Source organism: Marmota monax, unplaced genomic scaffold (genome assembly GCF_021218885.2).
Source record: "Marmota monax isolate L192 unplaced genomic scaffold, Marmota_monax_Labrador192_F-V1.1 WCK01_AAM20220418_F8-fsc00011, whole genome shotgun sequence".
Lineage (NCBI taxonomy): Eukaryota > Metazoa > Chordata > Mammalia > Rodentia > Sciuridae > Marmota > Marmota monax.
The window spans coordinates 12,355,436-12,378,629 of NW_026693082.1; the positions used below are offsets into that span (position 1 = coordinate 12,355,436).

General features: G+C 32.8%; 1 protein-coding gene across 7 annotated transcripts in view; it reads right to left on the reverse strand.

Annotated features, from left to right (window-relative positions):
* Trpc4 (transient receptor potential cation channel subfamily C member 4) overlaps positions 1–23,194 on the reverse strand; it is a 201,760-nt gene that overhangs the window by 130,088 nt on the left and 48,478 nt on the right. For all 7 annotated transcript variants that reach the window (XM_058582545.1, XM_046454333.2, XM_046454332.2 and 4 more), the window contains exon 2: positions 3,920–4,324. In XM_058582545.1, the coding sequence (XP_058438528.1) occupies positions 3,920–4,297 (378 nt within the window). In that variant the 5' untranslated portion in view covers positions 4,298–4,324. The remainder of the gene's footprint in view (positions 1–3,919; positions 4,325–23,194) is intronic.

Consider the following 23,194-nt stretch of genomic DNA (forward strand, 5'->3'; position numbering starts at 1 on the left):
CCTGCTTACAAATCCCATATTCTTTATAGTAGAGCTTTAACATAAAATGTTCTTCAGTGCAAATGCTCCAGGATCTTAACTTTGAAGTAATAAATATTATTTAGCGAAGCCTTTTACCCAAAAGTAAAATTGAGAAACACTCATATATTAAACAACACTTAATAGTATTTAGGGGTTTTAATTAAAATCTCCTGAAAACCAGGTTAATATAGTAGAATTCAACATACCTAACATTAGATAGATAGTTGTAAGTACTCTGTAACTTCCAATATCCCCTAAGTCACTGTTGCTCAAAATGTCATCTGCAGATCAGTAGCATTAGCATCATCTGGGAACTTGTTAGAAATACAAATCCTTATTTGGGACCTCATTTCAAACCTGCTGTGTTAGAGAATGCAGGTGGGGTGCAGCAATCTGTCTATGAATAGGCCTGCCCAGTGATGTCGAGGATGCTAAAGATTGAGAGCCACTGATGTCAATGAAGGATGGAAAAACAAGTTCTGCCTCCAAAAAACATTTACTGGAGCACATCAAACTGAAATTGAATCCGGCCTCAGAAGACATCTAAGAGAAAAGTCTGCTGCAAATAATTAAAAGTCAAGTAACCAATCAACTGACTAAAAACGAGGCTAGGAAGTCATTCTTGATTTTTCACTCTACAGAAATAAGGTATAAGAAGGTTAAAGAAAAGTTTTAGAGAATACCAGTGCAATAATTCTAGCAGTAAATTTTTCCCAGTAAAAATATATAAAGTTCCACCTTTCTGCTTAGTACAGAGAACTAGTTTCTTCATGCTGTACATTATTTGAAAGAAATGAACAAATTGTTGCTCTTTTCATGTTTTTTATAGTAAATTTTGAAAAACCCCTAGAAACTCAATACCCTGTTTTATGAATGTCTATATTAAAAGGAAAAAGAAAATATTCTCCATCTCAGTTGATGGTGTTAATTTTACAAGGTATAAATCCATGAACATTCTTTCTCTTTTCCTCCAAGGCCCTCCGTTGTTCTCTCATGCCCTCTATCTAACAGCATTGGGTATTTACCTGCTCCAGTCAATTTCACCTTGTAATTATTAGAGAATTATTTTTGTCATCATTTCCACTGTAACCACCTCTATTTACATTCCCATGTTTTGGTTTCCTGTCCTTCTTCCTAACTATAACTTAAGACTCTGTACAATAGGGATGATGTGTCCTTAGCACTCAGCACAAGGCCTGGCAGAACAATCATCCAAAAGTTGTTCCTTGGTTAATAGGAACAACTTGAGGATGCCTTTGAAAAGTGCATCTTCTTCCAGATGGTAAAACAAACAAACAAACAAACAAACAACAAAAAAAGGGGAGGATGTATTTCTAGTACATACTTGTATTTCAGTGTCTTAGTAAGTATTCTAATAATTAGATTTGTATGATGTTTTTATTAGACTCTCTCTGTCGACCTTATTTTATAACATTACATTTACTTTATCCAGTTGGCTGCTATTTTTTCATGCTTTAACATCTGACTTTAATGACCACAACAAAATTAATGACAGTGTATTTTAGAGTCTTTGAGCATGCATATCTACACATCTGGAAATTATAATCATACACAAAATGTTTTCAACAATCACAAAAATTATCTAAAAAAATTACAGATTATGAGATAAAAGAGTTATATCAAGAACACATTTCTACCTACAACACATTGATTTATAGAAACTGTCATTCCAGAAGATGGTGGCCTTGCTTAAAAGAGGTATTACCTATAAAAATCACAGATACTCTGTCATGCTCTAGTGAACTATCTAAGCCCCATGGACATCTTTTATGTGCTAGTCTGTGAACATTTCATATTGCTAAAACCTCATTTTCATTGTACAGCCCAGTATACCAGGAACTAAAAGGTAGATTGAAATTGCTCTTTCAAAATTATGAAGTTCAAACAAAAAGATACAATTATTGTTTATTCTCAGAGCCTTTGGTGAAGAGGAATTCTAGAAAGTACAAATAGAAAAGGAATTCTTGGCCAGCAAACTGATACAGGAGAAGTCTTCCAGAAACACATGGTCTGGGATACTTCAGACTCCTGGCAGAATGCAAACCTTTACTGTCTTTTATTAATCAGGATCCAGATCAAGTGTCTCAAAGGAGCCAGGACCTACTTGTGAGACTAGGGTTGAGCTTAGAAATTGAACATCTTCCAACAAACACTCTCATAATAGCAGATATCTTCTCCAGACACCAAATTACTCCGGTCAGCACAAATGTCATTATCTAAAGAGCCAACATTCTCTAGAAAATAGAACTAAGAATGCTCTTTAGTAACACACGAAATGACAAATTCAATGGTAATTTTGTTCCATAGACTTCCTTCAATCTAAAATGATCTCTACCACAGTCTCAATATCTGTCTTACAGGTTTCTACATAGGCATAAATAAGAGGGTGTACAACATAGTACATTGCTATTAGAAAAAAAATTGCTTTAGGTGTATGATTGTGGAAGGAATTTCAACACCTTAGTGGTGAAACTCTGGGATGTTAAACATAAAATACATCTTTCAATATTACTGTTCTAGGTCTACTCCAGTTTAGGTCTGTTCACACTTGAGAGTGGATGAGAAAAATAGACTTTCCTATCAATAACTTTTACAAATATGGTAATAAGCTAACATAAGCAGCAACCAATAAAACAAACAACAAAATCTAGACAAAGGAACAAGCAGAGAGGGGCTAAGATTGTGCAATGTAGTTTAACAAGCCTTTGGTTTAGTTAATGGGAAAGGGAGCAAGGGAAGAGACAGACTAGGGACCATGATACACAGGCTGCTGAGAAGACAGAGAGACACACAGCCACAGCTTTTCATCCTAATAATGGCAAAGACTCTGATAAAACTCCTCCAGGAAAACAAAGATAAGAGGGTGGCCACAGAAGAGCTTGTTTCAAAAGAATGTCACACCTTCTAATATGTCATTTGTAGAGACAAGGGATTTTTGTATTATCCAACAGGGAAGAAATTGCTAGAGTTGTAATAACACAAATTTTTATATAAGTTTTTTTTATATATAAGACAGATTTGAAGCCACCACAGTATCTGCAAGTCTTTGCAATGAGTACATTAGCCTTAATGAAGGAGAGTGAAGTGTCAGTGTGAAAGTAAACACAATAAAACAGACTGTTCAGACACAGGACAGTGACAAAGGGAATGATCTAGACAGACAAAAACACACTCCTCATTCATTCCTATCTCTGATTTCTCTGCTTCTCTACTGGTAAAAAAAAAAGGCAGATAGAAATTTTTTAAAAATGACATTACATGTATAATGGTATGCTACTTCAGTTCATCTTCTTAATAGCAATAAGCTATACCTACAGTTTTGCCACTAGTAATTTGATATAAGCCTACATTCAGAGTTCATTTGTCATCTAGTAATCATTTTTGTTTCTTTCTTTAAAGTCTCAATTTAAAAAACCCACTACAGTGTGTTAAAGAACAATATCAAAATTAGATGGTAGAACTCACTTTTGCCTTAAGATGCAGAAACTTAGAATAAGCAAGGATGTTAAGTAGGAAGATAAACAATTTTGTTTGGTGGTGTAGAATGTTAGAAACCAGAGGAAAAACACCCACACATACACATTCAGTCACCACTAAAATAACACATTGTACGTTCCATTGAGTTGTTTGCAATTTATGAGAAGCCTACACAGGTTGCTTTGTCTTCGGGTTTTCACCATCACATTTGATTTGCCAGGACAAGAAGTGCAAGGGGGGGGGTGACAATTGTAGGATATGCAGTGTATACTTAACAGTATTTTTCCATTATTATAGTTTTGATTTTGATACTTATATTTCTAAGATTTTCAGGGAATTTGAACATATAAAGAAATTTCCCACAGGAAAAATAAATGAAAAACTGCATGTGTGCATATACCTGTTTTTCTCCGCTTGGCTTTTTGTGGTTCAGTAACAGCTCAACAGCTCCAACGACCTCTTTTCTGATAGCATGTAACAGAGCATCTCCAACATAGACATTGAAGCTTAAGAGTAGTTCAATGAGCTCCAAGTTCTCATTTTCAATTGCAATGAGAAGAGCAGTCCTTCCCAGAGGATCGATGCAATTAATATTGATTTTAAAATAAATTTCAGCTTCTTCTAGGGATTTCTTGACACTGGCATAGTCTCCCTTTTCCACAGCATTCAAGTAGGCTTTCTCTGATGGTGAGAGTTCGGATTCTGCTCGGACTATCCTCAGAGGGATGCGATCTCTGTAGGGGGCATTAACATTTCTTTTGTAATAGAACTGAGCCATGGTTCATGCCATGCTATTTCTTTAACTCTGAAAGCACACACAAAAAACACAAGGGTTAGTGTTAGTATACTTTTAAGTTATTTTGCATCTGAATTCTTTCTCGATTCAAATTTATCAATGACAATACTATTGTTAACTGATGAGGGAAGGTTTTCTTTCCCTTAAACAATGGGAATAGACAATATTTATTCAGCTAACTAAAACACAAGTTCCAAAGTCCTAACCTAAGAGAAATAAAGGGATTGGTATTGGGCAAGTCATTTTAAAAGTTACTCTACAAGTGACATTTAGTAAATATTGCAACTGGACAGCTTTGAAACCTATTTATCAACTTCATCATGAATATAAACAATTTTTCACAAAGCACTTTGAAAATCAGGAGTCATGAGTTCCCCAAATTGGATCAGAGATATTCAAATATATCTTTCACTGCCAGTTTTGCTAATCATGAAGATTCTAGTATAATTGTAGAATACCATTATTTTGTCATTTGTCATATGTTCTGTTCTTAATGTTAATAAGTATTGACACCAAAATTAATACATATTATATCAATAAAATTTCATATTGAATTCAATGAACAAAATTATATATTTTATGTTTATAAATGAATTTATTGAGGGTGAAAGAATGTGTACTGATGATATTATCATGATAAATTAATACAATTAGATTTCTAAAAGCAGTGACTTAGAAAAGGATTAAATAGAGAAAGAAGGTACTATGAAAATGCTATTTGTAAAAATTCTCTCACCTTTATGTTATGACCAATAAACCTGAAAGTAGAAATGTATTTATGATAAAATATAATATTATTTGGAAGTTCTAGGAAAGATATATTTGAATATAAGAGAATTATTTTAAATAAAGTTAATTTTAAGACAAATTAATAGTCACAGGAAGAAATAATTTAGTGTTATCTTAGTGGTACAAATTTACAAAAACAATACATTAACTACAATAAAGAACTTAAGTGCATTTAATATATGAGAATTTACATATACACAAAATTATAGTTTATTGAAGTTAGTTCCTCATTTCTCACTTGTTATTTGAGCTCTCTTATAGTTCTGTTATTTAAATTTAACATACATATCTATTTACACATAGTTTCCCTGTAAAAATAAAATGAAAAGATTAGTTTAATTACCTAAATAAGCAAATCATATAAATTGCCTTATTTTATGAGTAAATTAACCTGATTTGAATAGTCTTTAACTATAGATTAAATATATATTGTATTAACAAATATGATTATATTTAATGTAATATTTTCATTTTTGGAAATTATTAATTGCTTGTATTTTATCTTAATTTCTTAGTGATTTCAATAATTAAGTGTCACTCTTTGACATCTAGATTATTAGTCATGATTTCTCAAATATCTAGGAAGAGGAGCTAATATACAAAACCATTTTTTGATAATTTGTTCCTCTCTGGCATGTTAGATTTAGCATATTTTAAGGTACCTTCAGAAACTAAGCCAAAAGCAGATGTTCAAAATGTATTCATTTTAAATGTTCAAATTACCAGGGCACAGCCTGGTTATGAATTCAGTATTTAAGGATGTTTTACTCATTCTGGAGTAACAGGAGTAGTATGTATATTACAAATGAATGAGGAGAATTTAACTATCATCTAGTGTCGCTAAAATTAATAAATCAATGTTGTCATGACACTATCTCATTTTAATGATCTCATCCTGACTGCCCCACTTATGCATCAGTAATGCCATTAAAATATTTGTCTTAGAACATCAGTTGTGAGCCATTTCCCCAGAGCCTCTTACCCAGCCCCATGTTTGTTGCCTCAGTAGAGTGAGTGGGATCGATGCCAAGGCCTTCACATTGTAGTTTTGCCAGTGCGACAGTCTAGTGGTTCATAATGATAATAACTGACATTCATGTTGTATTTCAGCAGTGTGTATATTCTCTGATATCTCACTGCCCTTCCCTATGACTCTTTTGAAAAAAATACAAAAAAAAATATTTTAAAGGCTGAATTCAAGATTTCTTGCTTGCTTGACAAAGTGTTTGAAGGCATTTTACCCAACAAACAGGTTAAAATGAACTTGTATGCACATTCCCACCCCCATACACAGACACAGACACATACATCATGTCAAAATTTCATAAGAATAATAATTTTATCAAGATCAGGAGGCAGTCTAGAGAATGGAAAAACTGCATTTTATTTAGTTTACTTCGTTTCATTAATGATGCTACCAAACATTAGGGTACAACATTTCACCCCTTCATTTCAAAATACCAGATGTCAGTGATAATAACAGATTGATGGGCAGAATAGCAAGCACTAGAAATCTTGAGGGTGGAGAGGGAGAATTTAGACTTCATTAAAATCTGTTTCATTTAAACTAGATAATTCCCATTAACGTATACAACATAAGTATATATTTAAAAGAGCAATACTCTAGTCAACATTGTATTTAAGAGGTGGGCATGAGATGTCATGTTGAATATCCTATCTCTCCATCTATAACATGGGGAAGTCAGTGCTTGGCAGGAATAGGTGAAGGGTGAGAATCAAAAGTGAGTGCTGAGAAAGGTCTTTTATTAACTCAAGTGACCTCTGTCAATCCTTGGATTTGGGAAAAATAAGAACTTAGATTAGATGGATTTGAAATATATTTCAAATTCACATATATTAAATAAATAACATTAAAATATTTACAACAGAACATTAAAACAGAGAGGGGGGGGGAGAGAGAGAGAGAGAGAGAGAGAGAGAAACTGGTGGCTAAAATCTTAAAAGAATAAGGAAATTATACAATTTGTTATTTTACATAGACTTGTCCTTGATTACTTGAGATGCAGGGATACTTAAAAAAACAAGTTTAACATTTTAAAATTGCTCTCTGAATGCACTAGCAAGTGAAAGGTGCCAATAAGTGCTGGATTCCCTGGGCTGACACGCTTATCAGCAGCTAGAGGATTGTTCCAGGATGGGAAGCTACAAAAGAACCTGGGACTGACTGTAAAAAATATCTTGACCTAAAATGTAGAAATAAAAGCCTGTCCTTGTCTCACACTTTCAGAAAGAACTTTCTGGAGTAAAAAAAAAAAATTCCCCATAAGATTATAGAATTTAATGGATCTTGCCATTTTATTGGCCTTCTCTAAAATCAAGAATGAAGCAATTCATCAAGTTGTTTCAAAGTCTCAGAAAACAGACAGGAAATGATGGGAGATGGGGAAAAACTCAGATCCTGAGATGTGGCTTTTTCTATATTCTAACATTTATTTCCCCTAAATAGTTAATGAATTGAAAAAAAATGTGGAGAGAGCTACAATTTGACACTGATTTCAAGAGAAATTCTAAGAATTGCCACTAAGTATAAAAATCACAAATATCTAATAGAAAGCTATACAAGGAAATAAAAAATTCTAGATATGTATGTACATCTGAAGAAACATTCCCTAAATAATCTTCTGACTTATGGCAGTGGTAAGAGCAGTGAATTTGAGTTTTGAAGAACTCAAATAAAATATATAGAAATATTCCCTTTTTTATATACATTGTTAATAGTAAAATAAATTTCCTCCATCATATTTTTCTTCCTTTTCTTCCAAGGTTCATTATCAAAAGAAGTGTTCATAGATGTGAACTCATGATGCAGTGATAAATAATAGCTACTGTTTGTTTTTAGGGTACTATTACTCATAGCTTAAGTTTTATTTATACATTTTCTGGAGTCTGATATGAAGTAGAAACAGCAGCAAAAATACTTGACTAATTAAAATATTATGACAGCGTAGGATTTCAAAGGGGGAACTCGGGATTAATCATTTTATTCTAAAAATGAAAGCCCCTTAGAGTTCAACAGAGACCAATCTTTATTCACTAATCATCCCCAATTTTTAATACACATATTGAGGAGGATGGCACAGGAAGGGCAAAACTATTTTTTTTAAAGAGAGAGAGAGAGAGAGAGAGAGAGAGAGAGAGAGAGAGAGAGAGAGAGAGAGAGAATTTTAATATTTATTTTTTAGTTATCGGCGGACACAACATCTTTGTTTGTATTTGGTGCTGAGGATCGAACCCGGGCCGCATGCATGCCAGGCGAGCGCGCTACCGCTTGAGCCACATCCCCAGCCCCAATTCTTTTTAATAGGTGCTTTTTAATCTCCTGGCATTTATAAAACATATTTTGGAAAATATATGTGCCATTCAAAGTTTGAATGTCCCCCCTGACAGCCAGGATGTATGTATCAGTCTACCTCTTTTTTCTCTGCAGTTTCAAAGGAAACAGTGTTCATTCTCTTCTCACTCCAGCTGCCAATCCCACTGTTCAAGAGTTCATGCATTCCTGTCTTCCTAAACCTTTGCATTATTCTTCTGTTTTCATACTTTAAAATTCTGCAACATGATTCCTTCCCCATCAGTCAAAAATTCTCCCATAAATATATTTTCATTTTAATCATCTTTAGTACTCTCTCTTTGTTGCTATCTCTGATATTCTTTATAAACTTTAGGATGATTTCCATTGAAGTTCTTTATTGTTTCTAATATGGTATTTATCCTATTCACCAACAATATTTTTCTTTTATTGTATCCTGCCATTTTGCACTTTTCAGCCCCTGTAATACACAAGTTTTCAGGAATCTCTAGTAATTATGTGCTCTGAATTGGAACTTGCCTCGTGCTGGGTTCCAGGTCATCCTTCCTAAAAGTCTCACCTGCTGTCTCTATAAGACCTTTCCCTAGTAATTCACGTGGACTCCCTTTCTTCCATCTATAGCTGAATGTTGGTCTTACCAGGATTCTGTGTGTGGCTCTTAATCTATCACTGTCCTTATTCCTACCCAATACTGTATTTTTAAATGTTACATGAAACCCACACACATGCTTTAAAATATACTATTAAAAAATCCCATGTTGCTAGACCACACCTTTATCTCAAGTTCTGTATCAATGCTGTTCAGTATGGTAACCATCACACATGTGTGGCCATTTAAATATAAATAAACTTTAAGTAATATTAAGAATCATTTTTTTGTGCCTCACTGGCCATATTTCCTCTACTCAACAGCATTTCCTCTCTACCATGTCAATTACTGTATCTCCCCTTCATCTTTTACATTGGCTGCAATGATATCCATCTAAATAATCTCACTGATATTATTCTTGAATCCTTTCAATTTTCACTCCACAATAACACATGCCTAATTCTAAAATGTAAATCTGGTGGAATCACTTTCTTACTATAGTCCCTATGAGACTGATAAACATTCACCAGAAAACTGACTTCTTAAGAAATACTGGTCCCTCCTGTCTAGTTTCCAGGATTAACCCTGGCAAATCTAGGCTGACAAGAATACCAGATGACTTGACTATTACACTTCCATGCATCTTTTCCCACCCCATTTTTTTCCAACTTGAATGCTTCTCCTGCCCTTTGCTCCCCTAGGAATTCCTAAAAAATTTTAAAACCTTCTCCGAAGTATCATAGGCTCTGAGAATTTTTCTTCTCTTCCTCTCAAGGCAGGTTATATGTTCCCTTTTATGCATCTTCATAAACTCTAAGGATCTCTTGGATTAGGAACATTCCTTACTGGTATGCATGTAGGAGACTGTGACTTATAAAGTTTTGCATCAGTGTTCAAACTTTGTTGATGAATCATAAATTAATGACAATGCTTTGAGAGTTATTCAACTGCCATTTTCAATAAATAAATTAAATTGTCAAGTTGCTTTAACCACTTACTTGAAATTCGTTTAACAGTTCAATAGCTATTAAACCAGGAAATAGCCTATGTAACATGCTTTTTTTTTAACCTATGTTTTCTTTTCTGCACATCTTTGCCAACAACTTTTTGACAGCTAAGTGAGTAATTGTGACTCTGATGCATAAATTAACGCAAGTATAGCTCATGGTTCTAGAACTTGCTTCTCAGCTGTACTACCTAAAATCTTCAGCAAGATAAAGATTTTAGTCATTTTCTTTCCAGGTGAGAATGAACACAGAGGGAAAAACAAGACACCTTGGGGGAAACAATTTGAATATTTTATAACAGAAGAAGTAGAGTTAGTGTACCAGATAACAAGAGACTAATATGTATGCACATATTAGTCTCTGCAGAATTTACAAAAGGGAATTTACAAAAAGAATAAAAAATCATTAAGAATCTGAGGTACTGGTAGAACAACAGTAGAAAGAAACAGTGCTCAGATCATGAAATCTTCCCGATTTGTGAAAGATAAAAGTTAACAGAGATAGAGATTAGAAACACAGGAGTCAGCATCTATAAATTAGCAATCCAGAAAATGAAAATAAGATAATGGTGTATGGGAAGTATTTTTAGCAGTAATGACCGATAATTTTCACAATTATTCTAGAAATAAAAACTTTAAAAGGGGGTGCTACACATCCCCTACTGAAACAGACTAAATTTCGGGGCCCCCATCTGAATTAGGGTCAACCTCATCATGCTGAGAGGGTTTGTACCACCCCATCCTAGCAGGGGCCAAGGAAGTTGAGAGAAGAGATTGGCCCCTCCTCAAACCTGTGAAGTACTGGGGGACTAAATCTGCATATATACTTTTCCTACTTTTTGTCTCACTTGACTGTGTTTTCTTCCCTGTCTCTTTTCATTTAAAAGTCTTGCTTGTCTTCAGAGATTTCGAAAATGGAACGTTTCAAACAATATTTTTTCCATTTTCCTTCAAAGCTGGCTTTGAATAAAACCTATTTTTCTTACCAATTTGATTCTGAATATTTCTAGAGCAGTCAGCCTTATATGCTAGCCTCTCCCTGCCCCCACCCCCAGAGCCCTATTAGACCTACTCAGCAACTATAAAAACTGTCTTCTTAGGAACAGCTCTGTCAACATTAAATAGGTATTATATAAAATTCTGCCCAGGAAAAAATTGTAAGATTGTAAACTAATAAATAACTTCATTCCTTCACTGTTCACATCAATAAGTTCCTGAATATGCTTATCTGAGATAACATTTTTCTTACCTGGACAAATAGCTCCCTTACTAAACAAGTATTTTTACCAAGATTCTTCAGAACTCTCACCTTATCAAATGCACCAATCCTAAACTATTTCGTCACAAATATTTCCCAATCCCAATCGTTTTCTCCCCTTGAAATATCAACCTACGTCCAGGCCAGAAATCTCTATAAATACTTTAGCTTGACTGCTTCTTCAGGGGTACTGTAAAACTCAGTCGAGTGATTTCACCCGGTGAGTTTTAATGAATTTAGCTTTGTTGTATTAGAAGATTGAATGGTGATATTTTATGGAATCCAAAACCAAGAAAGGATGAAAAATCAGAGTAACATCATCCCTCTTAACAGCAAACCTGGAGGCAGAAATATATTTGTGTACTGCTTTGAAAATAGGAAAGGAAAAAAAAAACTTTAGAACTTTGAAGCTAGAATTTTCCATCTTACTAAAACTATTTAAATGAAGGAAAGAATTAGTCTTATGAATATAGTCTCAGACAATTTTTCACTCAAAGATCACACTTGAACTCAAAAGTACATTATAAGAAAAGTATAAACATATGACAACTGTCATTTAAATAGTCAAGAGATTTTTGTTTATTTTTCTCATCAGCATAGCCATGATGTTTAGATAAGTGTGCATAATAAACTCTGAATAAATATTTGTTGAATGAACAAAATTTTTATCGAGTATCTACATATTGTACATTAAACATGGGTGATATCACCATGAATGAGAGCAAAAATTCTTGCATTCATAGAACTTAGGATCTGTTGGTAGGAACCACAAAGTATAGCAAAGAAAATAATTATACATGTTGGTAAGGGCTTTAATTGAAGCAAATGGTGAGTCCAGGAGAAACTCAGTGACAGGGAAGAGATGGAGAGAAGTAGGGTCGTCGACTGGGTAGTCTCCCTGAGATATGAGAGATGACAAGCTACTAATTATGTAAAAACTGCAGAAAACCAGTATGTTAAAGGGGCCAGAAAGTGAGAAAACCATGAGGGAGGAGGAACATTATGCATTCTAGGATAGAACTCAGCCTTGCTGGGCTGCATAGAGTGAGGAGGGGAAAGAGAGAAGCAGATGAGTCTGCAGAACTTGACAGCAGCCAGAGGATTCAGGGCAAAGACTTTGGAATTCCAAAGGTCCTAAATTACAGAAACATTTCCAATGGACGTGTGACATAGATTCCTAAAGATCACTCACATTGCTGGTTGATTAGAAATTATGAAAGAATTGAAGCTTAGAGACCATCTGCCAATAGACCAAGTGACAGAAAGGGTCTACAAGGATGTAGAAACATCATCTCCTACAATTTGAAATGCAAAACTTACAAAGTTCATGTTAGCACAATATACACAGACATATTTTATGAGTTTATTATTTAAAGTTTTTCTGTGCTCTGAATGTCAATGTATTTTAAGTCATCGTATCTTAATCCTTATTTTCCTCATTCTCTGTCATTTTCCATAATTTGTTAGAATTTGGAATTTGTCAGAAAACATATATAACTTAAAAACTAGAATGTGTATATATGTACGACTTCTTGTGCACCAGAAACCATTTCATTAGGTTAAATGTGTCACTACTTGTCTTGTTTACAATGAAATTATAACTTTTTATAAATAAAACAATATTAATAAGAAATGTTGGGGTATACATTTGGCAAATAAGTACTTTAAAAGATTAAAGGTAAAATAATCACTTTTTTAAAATTCAAACACAAATGTATTTCCCATGAACTACCACAATCAGATCTGTGGCCCATGACTGACCTCTAGTTTCTGAATTTATATGTGATGTGTGTGTGTGTGTGTGTGTGTGTGTGTGAGAGAGAGAGAGAGAGAGAGAGATGCACATGTGTGTCAATGGTCATAGTTTCAATGGTCTCTTTTGTCCAAAACAGAAAAAATAATCTTTTAATGGTACAAAATGCTTAAATTAGAACACACATATAAGGTTTTTTTTTTTTTTAAAAATAAATATATGATCCTTCTATTTGAAAAAAATAGTGCTTAGTGAGATTATTTCAGAAATAAGAAAAATATGAAGGGGCTTAAGTGTTGCTGTTATTTTTGGTGTTGTTTGTGGTGGCAGAGGTGGGAAGAATGGTGGTGTGCAGCTGTGTGAGACACAGGCAGAGGAAGAGGCAGACCACCGTGAGCCCACATTGCAGAGGAACACATTGAAAAGGAAGAGGACAATCAGAGTTAGGAAATGAGAAGATAATAATGATTTTGAGACAACTGGTTGGAAGCTTTGGAAAAGATGAATTTATAACACCATGAGAAGGAATTATGTATGGATTTCAAAGTTAAATATTGAAATGGATAAAATAATAGGAAAATACAAACATTCATCTATCCTTTGGATAGGGATGAATTTTCTAAGCAAAAACAATGGGGAAAGATTATGAGGAATAGTCATAATATGCACATCACACCATTGAAAAATTTTAGAATTGCATTAAACAATACACAAAATTAAAATGCAAAATGACTAGGGAATTTTTCAAAATAAACATGACAGGGGAGTTAACTAAATAGAAAAAACAAACCACTAAGACTCAAATAGTAAAATGAACAGCTTCCTCAGATTTTTTTTTTAAAGTATGAGTAGAAAATATTATTTGAAAAATAATTCAATTTCACTCATCTCTGAAAAATGAGAAATATATAAATAAGATAAAAGATATTCCACACTGAATGTATTTAGGTTACAGACAAAAGAATACCCAATGCCAGATAGTGCGGTGAAAATACATCTCTTCTAAATTGCTGGTGGTAGTTTAAACTGGAAAGGAATTAGAAATATGTATATCAGTATTTTGAAAGGTTCAAGTCATTTACCCTAGAATACCTTTTTCAGGAATCTATGGTTATATTTTACAAGGCAGGCAATGTATGCGCTAAGATAAACAAAACTCTTGTTATTTTTGTTGGAAAAAAATAGAAACTTAAAAGCCAATAATTGTCAATTCAACAAAGTGCTAAGTGTTTGTTTAATATAAACTGTTCAAGTATTAAAACAAGATATATTGCATTTTACTGTTATGGAAAATTAATCATAGCATGATAAGTGGTAATCACAGATAAAATTGTAAACACTATAAAAATGTATCTTCAAGGATGGAAAAGCCTATTCTAAGAGGGAGTAGACGACAGTGAAAATTAAGAAGGGTTACCTAGGGGTAAGCTGTGATTTATTTTTGTTTTTCATATTTAATTTTTGGATAATCAGAGCACAATTCATTTTCCTATAAATGTAAATGCTCTTGCATTACAAAATGAAAGTTTGTTTTGTTACAAGACAGCTAGCCTTAATATTTAGAAGGATTCTCATGTTAGACTTGTTTTCCATAACCCCAAAAGCTAGAACCAAGATGAACATTTAGAAATTATAAAGCCAGAGCTTTCATCTCAACAAATGGTGACGTTTAAACACTAAGACTTGTCCAAAGATTAAACAATCTATCTCAGAGGAATAAATTTTATGTTGCAGCCAGTTTTCAAGCAAAGAAGAGACAACTTAGAATTGGTAAAGAGAATTCAAGAATCAAAGGGGTGGCCAAGCTGAATAATTTTTAATGATAGATGTGACTTTCTCAGTTTCTAATAGTTTCTGCTCTTTTGTTGTCTTTGCTAAAAAATAAAGAAAGAAAGATAAAAAAAAAATTGTGACCATGAACACATCTTTACCTTTCTTCTTATCCTTCCCTTAAAGCTAAACTAAATGATTTCTTTGCTTCTATCAAGGTCTATAATTTTTTTACTGAACTTAAAACCATGCAGCTTTCTAATCTGTATATCAGTATTTTGAAAGGTTCAAGTCATTTACCCTAGAATATCTTTCTAATCTAGTTCATGTTTTTCCTGCTCTTTTTAAAAATTTTATTTGTTCTTTTTAGTTATACATGACAGTAGAGTGTATCTTGACATATATATACAAGCTTAAATTATGTCTTATTCTAATTAGGATCCCTTGATTGTGGACTGATTTTTTATTGTTATGAACTATTGAGGTTTTCAGTGATAACTTTTTCTGGATTATAGTAACTTCTCAGATAAATACAACTATGAGAAATAGTTTCTAATATATTTTTTGATAACCAGACACAGATTAATTCTTGAACATCATAGATAGAATTTTCTCTGGTTTTAATCCTCAATCTAAAAATTGATTGTACTATAAAATTAATTTTTTTACTTTTAAAAAAGTATTGCATTTCCTATTAAAAGTACAATAATACTGTCATTTATGACATGGATATAACTGGAGATTCTTGTGTTAAGTGAAATAAGCCAAGTGCAGAAAAACATTTACTGCATTACCTCATTCATTTGTGGGATATGAAAATGTTGATCTCTAATAAGTTGAGTGCAGAAAGGTGGTTATCAGAGCTTGGGGAGAGCAGTGGAGAGGGAGGAGGGACCAATGGGTACTAAGTTATTGTTAGACTGGAGTAAGAAGTTCTGGTGTGCTACTCCACAGGACGATGACTATGAATAACAATCTCATGCTGTATATCTCAAAACTAAAAGCAAAATTTTGAACATTTTCATCATAAAGAAATGAAAAATGTTGGAGAAAGTAAACACATTTAACCTAATTTTATCTCTGTACAATGCATACACATACCTATTCACTGTATGTTGCCCTAAATATGTACAATATTTGTGTTTTTATGTATGGTTGGTAAGTTTAAATTTAAAAAGTATACATATATATATATATTAAATTTTTAAAAGTATATATATATATATATTTAGATAATCAAATATATTTTATTGATTATCTTTAGATAAAGAAGCTTATATAATCTAGCAAATAAGTTGAATTTAGAAAGAATTTTGTAATTGGGGTATAGCTACACAAATTCACACATGTATTCTTACTCATTATAAAATAAATTAGTCAAAAATAATTTATTGATGCGTATCTGTGTTGGATATTTTTGCGGGCTGATGATATAAAGTCACATAAAACCGAAACCAAAGGGATGAATTTTAATATGCCAATTATATCTCGAATAAAGATGTTTTTAAAATAATAATCAAATCTCTAAGTCAGGGAGGACATTAACAAGCAGTAAAGCAGCATTGTTGACAGCTAATGGTCAGGACCAAATGGCAAGTTCTCCAGGATAGATTTGTGTGATGCTTCTTGGTGATTCAGAGAAGAAAGCAATTATAGTACTCCCCTATGTGAGACCCCCAGTTTATACCTGAAACCATGGAGAGAGCTAAACCTTACCTACATTATGTTTCATTCTTATTTTGGATCTTAGCAACCACAGCATATAATTTATTTTCTTTTCCTTATTAAGAACATTCCTTACCTTTTGACTTAAATGAAACACTTTAACACTTTCTTGACATGCTAGAATTTCTAGCATCAGTACTCTTGTGATTTGGAGACATTAATAAATAAAACAAGGGCTACCAGAATACAAGCCCTGCAATACCAGGGCTTTTATTGCAAGAGATGAATGGATCAAGAAATTGTTATATATATATATAATTGTTTTATATATAATTGTTATATATATATGTGTGTTATATATATGTATATATATACACACACACACACACACACATATATTGATCTGATAACCAAGACAGCTATGAAGTGACCAATGGTTGTGTAGCATATAGTGTGTTGTTAAGACAATGGACAAAGAGATGCTCTAAGTCCCAAGTGGGACAGAGTGAGTGTGATCAGGCAAGAGTTCATCACTTGAAATAGTTCAGAATTTTTACCCTGTGGCAGCCTCCGTGCTAAGTTTTATACATATGAACTCGACTAATTCTCAGAAAAATTCCCTGGGGTAATTAATTCCTATTATCAGTGTCTCCCGGCATGGATACAGAGTTTAACTAACTCGACAAAGGTCACATTGTCTTTGTAAATTTGTTCCCTGTCCTATGTCAAATTTAGCCTTTTACTTTGCAATCGAATGGCTGTTCAGTTTCTCATTATCATGTTCTCCAATTTTCCAGTGACTGAATCAGCTGTGTAGTGGTTCCTAATTTGCCCCTACTGCAATACCCAGTCACAGTCGCTCAAGTAATCTTGTTCAATTCACTATTGAATACAACTAAGAACAGATAGCAGGGCTTAATCCTTTGCTCATGTGAGATGCAACAATGATAAATAATGAAGTGTGGGTTTCATTCCTGATGTTAAATTAAACCCAAGAGGCTAAAACTCAATGAAACTGTGTGGTATGGCACTTGTACTCTCTTTGCTCTTCCCTGAATGGCAATTCAGACTGAGTATTTAGCATCCTAAAAACACAATATGGTTAACACATAAGAAGAAATGTATAAATATAAAAGGCAATCCCTTCTTTTTGACATGAACTTTTAATCTTTTACTCAATGTTTTTATATTCTTTGAATTTTCTGAACTCAAACACCAATTATGCAAATTGAAAGCAATTTTTTTAAAAAAAATCTGAGTGCTCAGAAAGAATACTCTTTACAAAATTTCATTACGCACAAAAAATTCAGTTATCTCCTGAATATACCCAACACATGTAGTAAGTACCTTGACAATTTGAAAGATTAGAGATGACGTATCGATAACAAAGAAGTGTCACAGGATATTTGATCATTCTAAAAGTTTAGGATGGACTTAATGTGCAGAGAAATTGTGTTATTCACTACAATCATCATCCCTATAACACTGTGATCATTTTTAAATGACATAAAGTTGTATTATGATTCTTAAATATTCAGCCCAAATGTCTGTCTCTTTAGTAAATTGGCATTGAGATAGTCAACACAACAAACACTTAAAACAGTTTGCATCAGCAAGCATGATAGCATTTTCTTTTTAATTCAAGAGTTTTGTGTCTCTGGATACTAAGCAGATATGATAGGATTATTCACATAAATACCATAATTTGTTTTCCATGAAATCATCATTTATACTAACTAAATGAAACGAATTTTCTGTGTAAGTTGAAGTCCTTCTGTTATTTCAGAAGCTGACATAAACTAATTTAAAGTACTGATTTAAGGACTGAGAATGCGCTATGGCCTAAATGGTAATATCATCCATTCCAGCTCTGGCTCTTAGACTTCAGCCATTTTTCTCTGCTTATTGAGAACTCATTTGCTTTAACGAAAATCAAAGAATTAAACCACCAAAATGTACTCTAATTCTAATAAATATTGAAACCAGAATTTCTCTGCTTCTCCTAGCAGGTGGGTTCTGGGTAAGTTGCATGCTTTTGCAGCTGAGAAAACCCATTTCAGTAGTAGCAGCTAATCAAAGGAGGGGGCGTCAGCTGCAAGATTCACAGTTGTCAAAGCCAGATTCTTCTTCACTATTCCTGAGTGGCATGTTGCAGCTCTTAATGGCAGCCTATGCCCTTGCAGTAGATCCTATAAGCTCATTGCCAATTTCTTTCTAGGTTTTTGTCTCGAAAATCCAAAAAATAAAATTCATGGACAACAGAAGGCAAGCACAAAAAGAGTAGGATATATTCAAATCTGAAGAATAGAAAGAGAACTCACTTGGTCAGAGAGGACCTGACAGCAGGTTGGTCTTTGAATGTGCTAGTCTAGGCGTTTGAATAACTTTGGGATCAACACTATTGGTCGAAATTGATGCTAATCAGTTTTTGGAAAACTACCAATCCTATTGGTAAAAATTTGTTCTAATCAGGTGTTGGAAAGTATCAAGGTAACATTGGTTAGCCCTGCAATCTCCATTTGGGTCTGCCCCCCTTCCATTTCCTTGCCATTCATTGGCTCAGGCCAGGTTGCAAAGGGTGACCAGTCCCTGTGCCCTGGCTCCTATGCCTCAGGTTGGCCCAGGCATGATGGGCTTTGCAAGGCTGTGGCCCAGGCTCACCACCCCTGTACTCCATCCTGCCTGATTGCTGCTCTGGTGATGCTTCTCCTGAGAAACTGGGTTAGATTCAATATGATTCTACATTACCTCATGTAATAAATTCTGTAAGAGTTACCAATTTGTTGAAATTGTCATAAAATTACTTCTTTCTCTGAGAAAGCTGATAATTCATACTTGTAAAAAGTATCCATTTTCCTTTCAAAAGTAGAATTACAAAGTATTATGATATTAAGTTTTATAGACTTTCAGTATGCATTTATGGAACATTTACATAAAAAGTTTTTAAAAAATCTATTAATCAAATATTTTGCCTACACAATATCTGACATTAGAATAACTTTAAATATTTGATTTTCTTACTAAGGATGAAGACACAATATGACCCAACTGTTCCACTCCTTGATATTTTCCCCAAATACCTTAAATCAGCATATTACAGCAGTGTAGCCATCTCAATGTTTATAGCAGCACAGTTCACAATAGCAAAATTATGGAATCAACCCAAGTGGACATCCAGAGATGAATGGATCAAGAAATTGTAACGCACACACACACACACACACAATGAAGTTCTACTTAGCCATAAAAAAGAATGAAATTAGGTAATTTGCCAACAAATGGACTGAAATGAAGAATATTGTGATAAATGAAAATAAGCTAAACTCAGAAACTCAAAGATTGAATATTTTCTCTTATGTGGAAGCTAGAGTAAAATAAAGGAAAAGGGGAGGGAAGGATAAAATAACATACAGAGAAGATCAATAATATAGAAGGAAGTGATTGAGAGGCAGAGTGGAGGGATGGGTAAGGGGAGTCAAAGGAGAATGAATTCTTAAATGTCATGTTCTGTGCACGTGTAACTATACCACCTGGAACTGTACCTTTACACATAGGTTGAAAGAACCAATCAAATATAAATAAATAGAAGAGTGAAAGGAAGTGTAGTAGAGTAGAGGAAGGAGAATGGGAGAGTGGAACGGGGATGAGTTAAAAAAAAAGAGGGGGAAGGGAATCATGAACTGAAATTGATTTCCATGCATGGATGTTTGTCAGGATGCACCCAACTACTATGTATAACTATAAAGCTCTATTTTTTTTTAAAAAAAAACTGTTTTTGTTACTTGAAAAAGAAGTTTGACATGTTCTAATTGTAAGCCTCTATAAAGGACAATCTAAGTGTTCAGAAGTAAAAACATTTTTTTGAAAATTCAATATTTTATGTATAGTATGTATAATTGTATTGGAGATAAAATATTATATTAGAAATATAATATGTTTTAATGTAAATTATTTTCAATAATTTTTCAACTGTTAATAAGTGAACATATGGAATAACTATCTTTATAAATGGAAATGTGCTTTAGTATTAATCCCTAATCAATGTTGTACCCTTGGCATCTAGCAATGCCTGAGGAGTTTATCTTGCCCTTGGCTGAATTCCTCATGAATATTCTTATTTTTCTAGTTGATAATTTCTTTCTCTTTCCTGTGCCTTTTGCTGTTTGCCTCTTCTTTCATCAAATTCTTTTTGCATTTTTTTAAGAACACTAGATGTGTGGTCAAGAAGACATGACTTCAACCCCAAATTTGACACCTTCTGTCCCTGGGGTCCAGTCTGAAGAGTTATATTTCATTATGTGCAAAACAGAAATAATAATATGTCCAAAAATCTATGTTGAAGAATCAAAATTCATTAAATGGATCATGATACCTGAATCCCAGAAACAACTAAATAAAAACTCATTCAGCATTATCCCTTATCATTTTTCTTTTGTAGTGTGGGATGTTTGGGAGGTGAATCACCCTTAAGTTAACTGTAATCATATTGAATGCAATAACTAAATTCACAACCCATAAAGTTTTGACCCGAGAATCCTCGGGTGATTTTACAGTCTTCATAAGGATAATATGCTAGAGCTTTACCACTCCCAGCTTCTAAATTGACTCTAAAAGGTATGTTGGCTTTGGAACTAAAAATATTGGATTTTTGAAGTCATCTGCCAATTGAATTCAGGCTAGCCATTGTCTTGAAGATTTTATCTCTCCATCTGGCTGTTCAAATGTGAGATGCAGTATACCAAGTGAATTGAAGTATACAACAAACTAGATCAACAGTAATTCTACTAATTTTGATCACATTTTGCTGCATTTCTAGATGCAAGCTAAAGAAATATGTGATAAATATTTTAATTGTTTATAATTTAGCTTACATTCATTTAAATTAAGAGAAACATAAATTAATAGACATATTCCATAAAATATATCTAAGAGTTTTGTTTTCAATGTAGGCATTAATTTCATAAAATTAATTTCCAGATTATTTAAGAGATATTATTTCAGGCTTACAGTTTACAAGAGGATCAATTTTCAATAATCAGTACTACCTCATGAATTTAATATTTAGCTCTTTCAGCTTTGATTTATAAGTTAAGATTGTATGATATCACATTAAACTAAGAGATATAAATTACCAATACTAAAAGTATTTTCAAAAATTCAGCATATATATGTAAATAGCTACAAAAGTCATTAAGATAAAATCTATACATGTATATGGAAATGTACACAATCACCTAATATATGAATAGATTAAAATAGGGCACTAAATAAAAATAAAGGCTATCATATGAGCCACTGTAAACCGTAAAATTAAGATACAATACTGATATTATTAACTTTGAAATATAAATTAATATTAATTTTATTACAGTATAAATTTCAGTTGAAGAGTCTCATAAAAACATTTCATTTCTATTTAATGACAATATTTCTAGGCAAAAAAATCAGTAAACTATTTTGAAGAAAATCAACATTTTCAATATTTTAAATTTAAGAATAGAGTAATGCATAAAAGTAAATCACACATATAATAATAAGCTTTTGATTTCACAATACCTCAGTGGTCAAACATTTTATCATCTTTCTTTTGATGGGAAATATCTGGAAGAACATGTGTCTACACATGACTTCAGTCTTCTTATTTTTGCCATACATAAAACAGTATGGCCTAAATGCAAAACATTTTATTGTTATTGTGAAATGTAACTAATGAAATTTTTCTAAACTTATTTTTCCTATATGGGGAACATAAAATCATACTACCAAATATTTTAGGAATTGGGCATCTCTGTACTCTGACAGAGAATATCTAAGCTACTCTAAAAGATAGTGTAAAATTCCTCACAAAATAGCAAAAATAAATGAAAAGATCATGGTTGCTCTGCTACATTATTCTTCAATCCTCTTCTAAAAGGTACTTGATGGACAATTGAGAATCATAATTGTGTAGTGTTAAATGACCCGTTTAAACTGAATTTGTGATCAATTACATACATGAAATGAAAATTTGTTATAAGTTCTATTAAGAAACAAAAGAGTGTGAGAAAGAGAAAGAGACAAAATCAAAGGGAGAAAATGAAAAAATAAAAGAAGAAATAAGCAAGACATGAATCTTTTAGTCCAATAGCACATGATTGAATGTAATAGCCAAACCAGAGAATTAAAATAGAATGATTATTCATTTTTTCTTTAATTTATGCATCCATGTGCAGTATATTGAACGCTTGTGTTTTGGGGTATTCATGTATTAAAAATATAAAGATACAGCTTTTCCTTTTAGGAAGTTCATATTTTTATATGGTGAGAAAAACATAATGTATGAAAGCATATTATCATAAATGCTAAAATATGAAAGATTTATGGATAGTGAGAAGCTTTTCTTAGGTAATGTTTGAGCTGGATTTTTGAAGGATGAAAAACATACTGGTAGGTAAAAAATAGAGGATCATTTTGAAAGATGAAAACAACAAAGCGATAGGATCCTGAAAACTGCATACATATTTTAAAAAAATAATTTGGGTAGAAGGAAGTTCTGGAATCACATACAAATAAGTAAGGATAATTTTATGGTATATAAAAAATTCTATATGTGCCTTAATTAAATAAATTTAAAGGGGAAAAATGACTAATTTATATTACCTGAACTAAAAATCTAAGATCTCACCTTGTATGTATGTATGTTTGTATGTATTTAATCTAAATTTGTATTCTCTTCCAG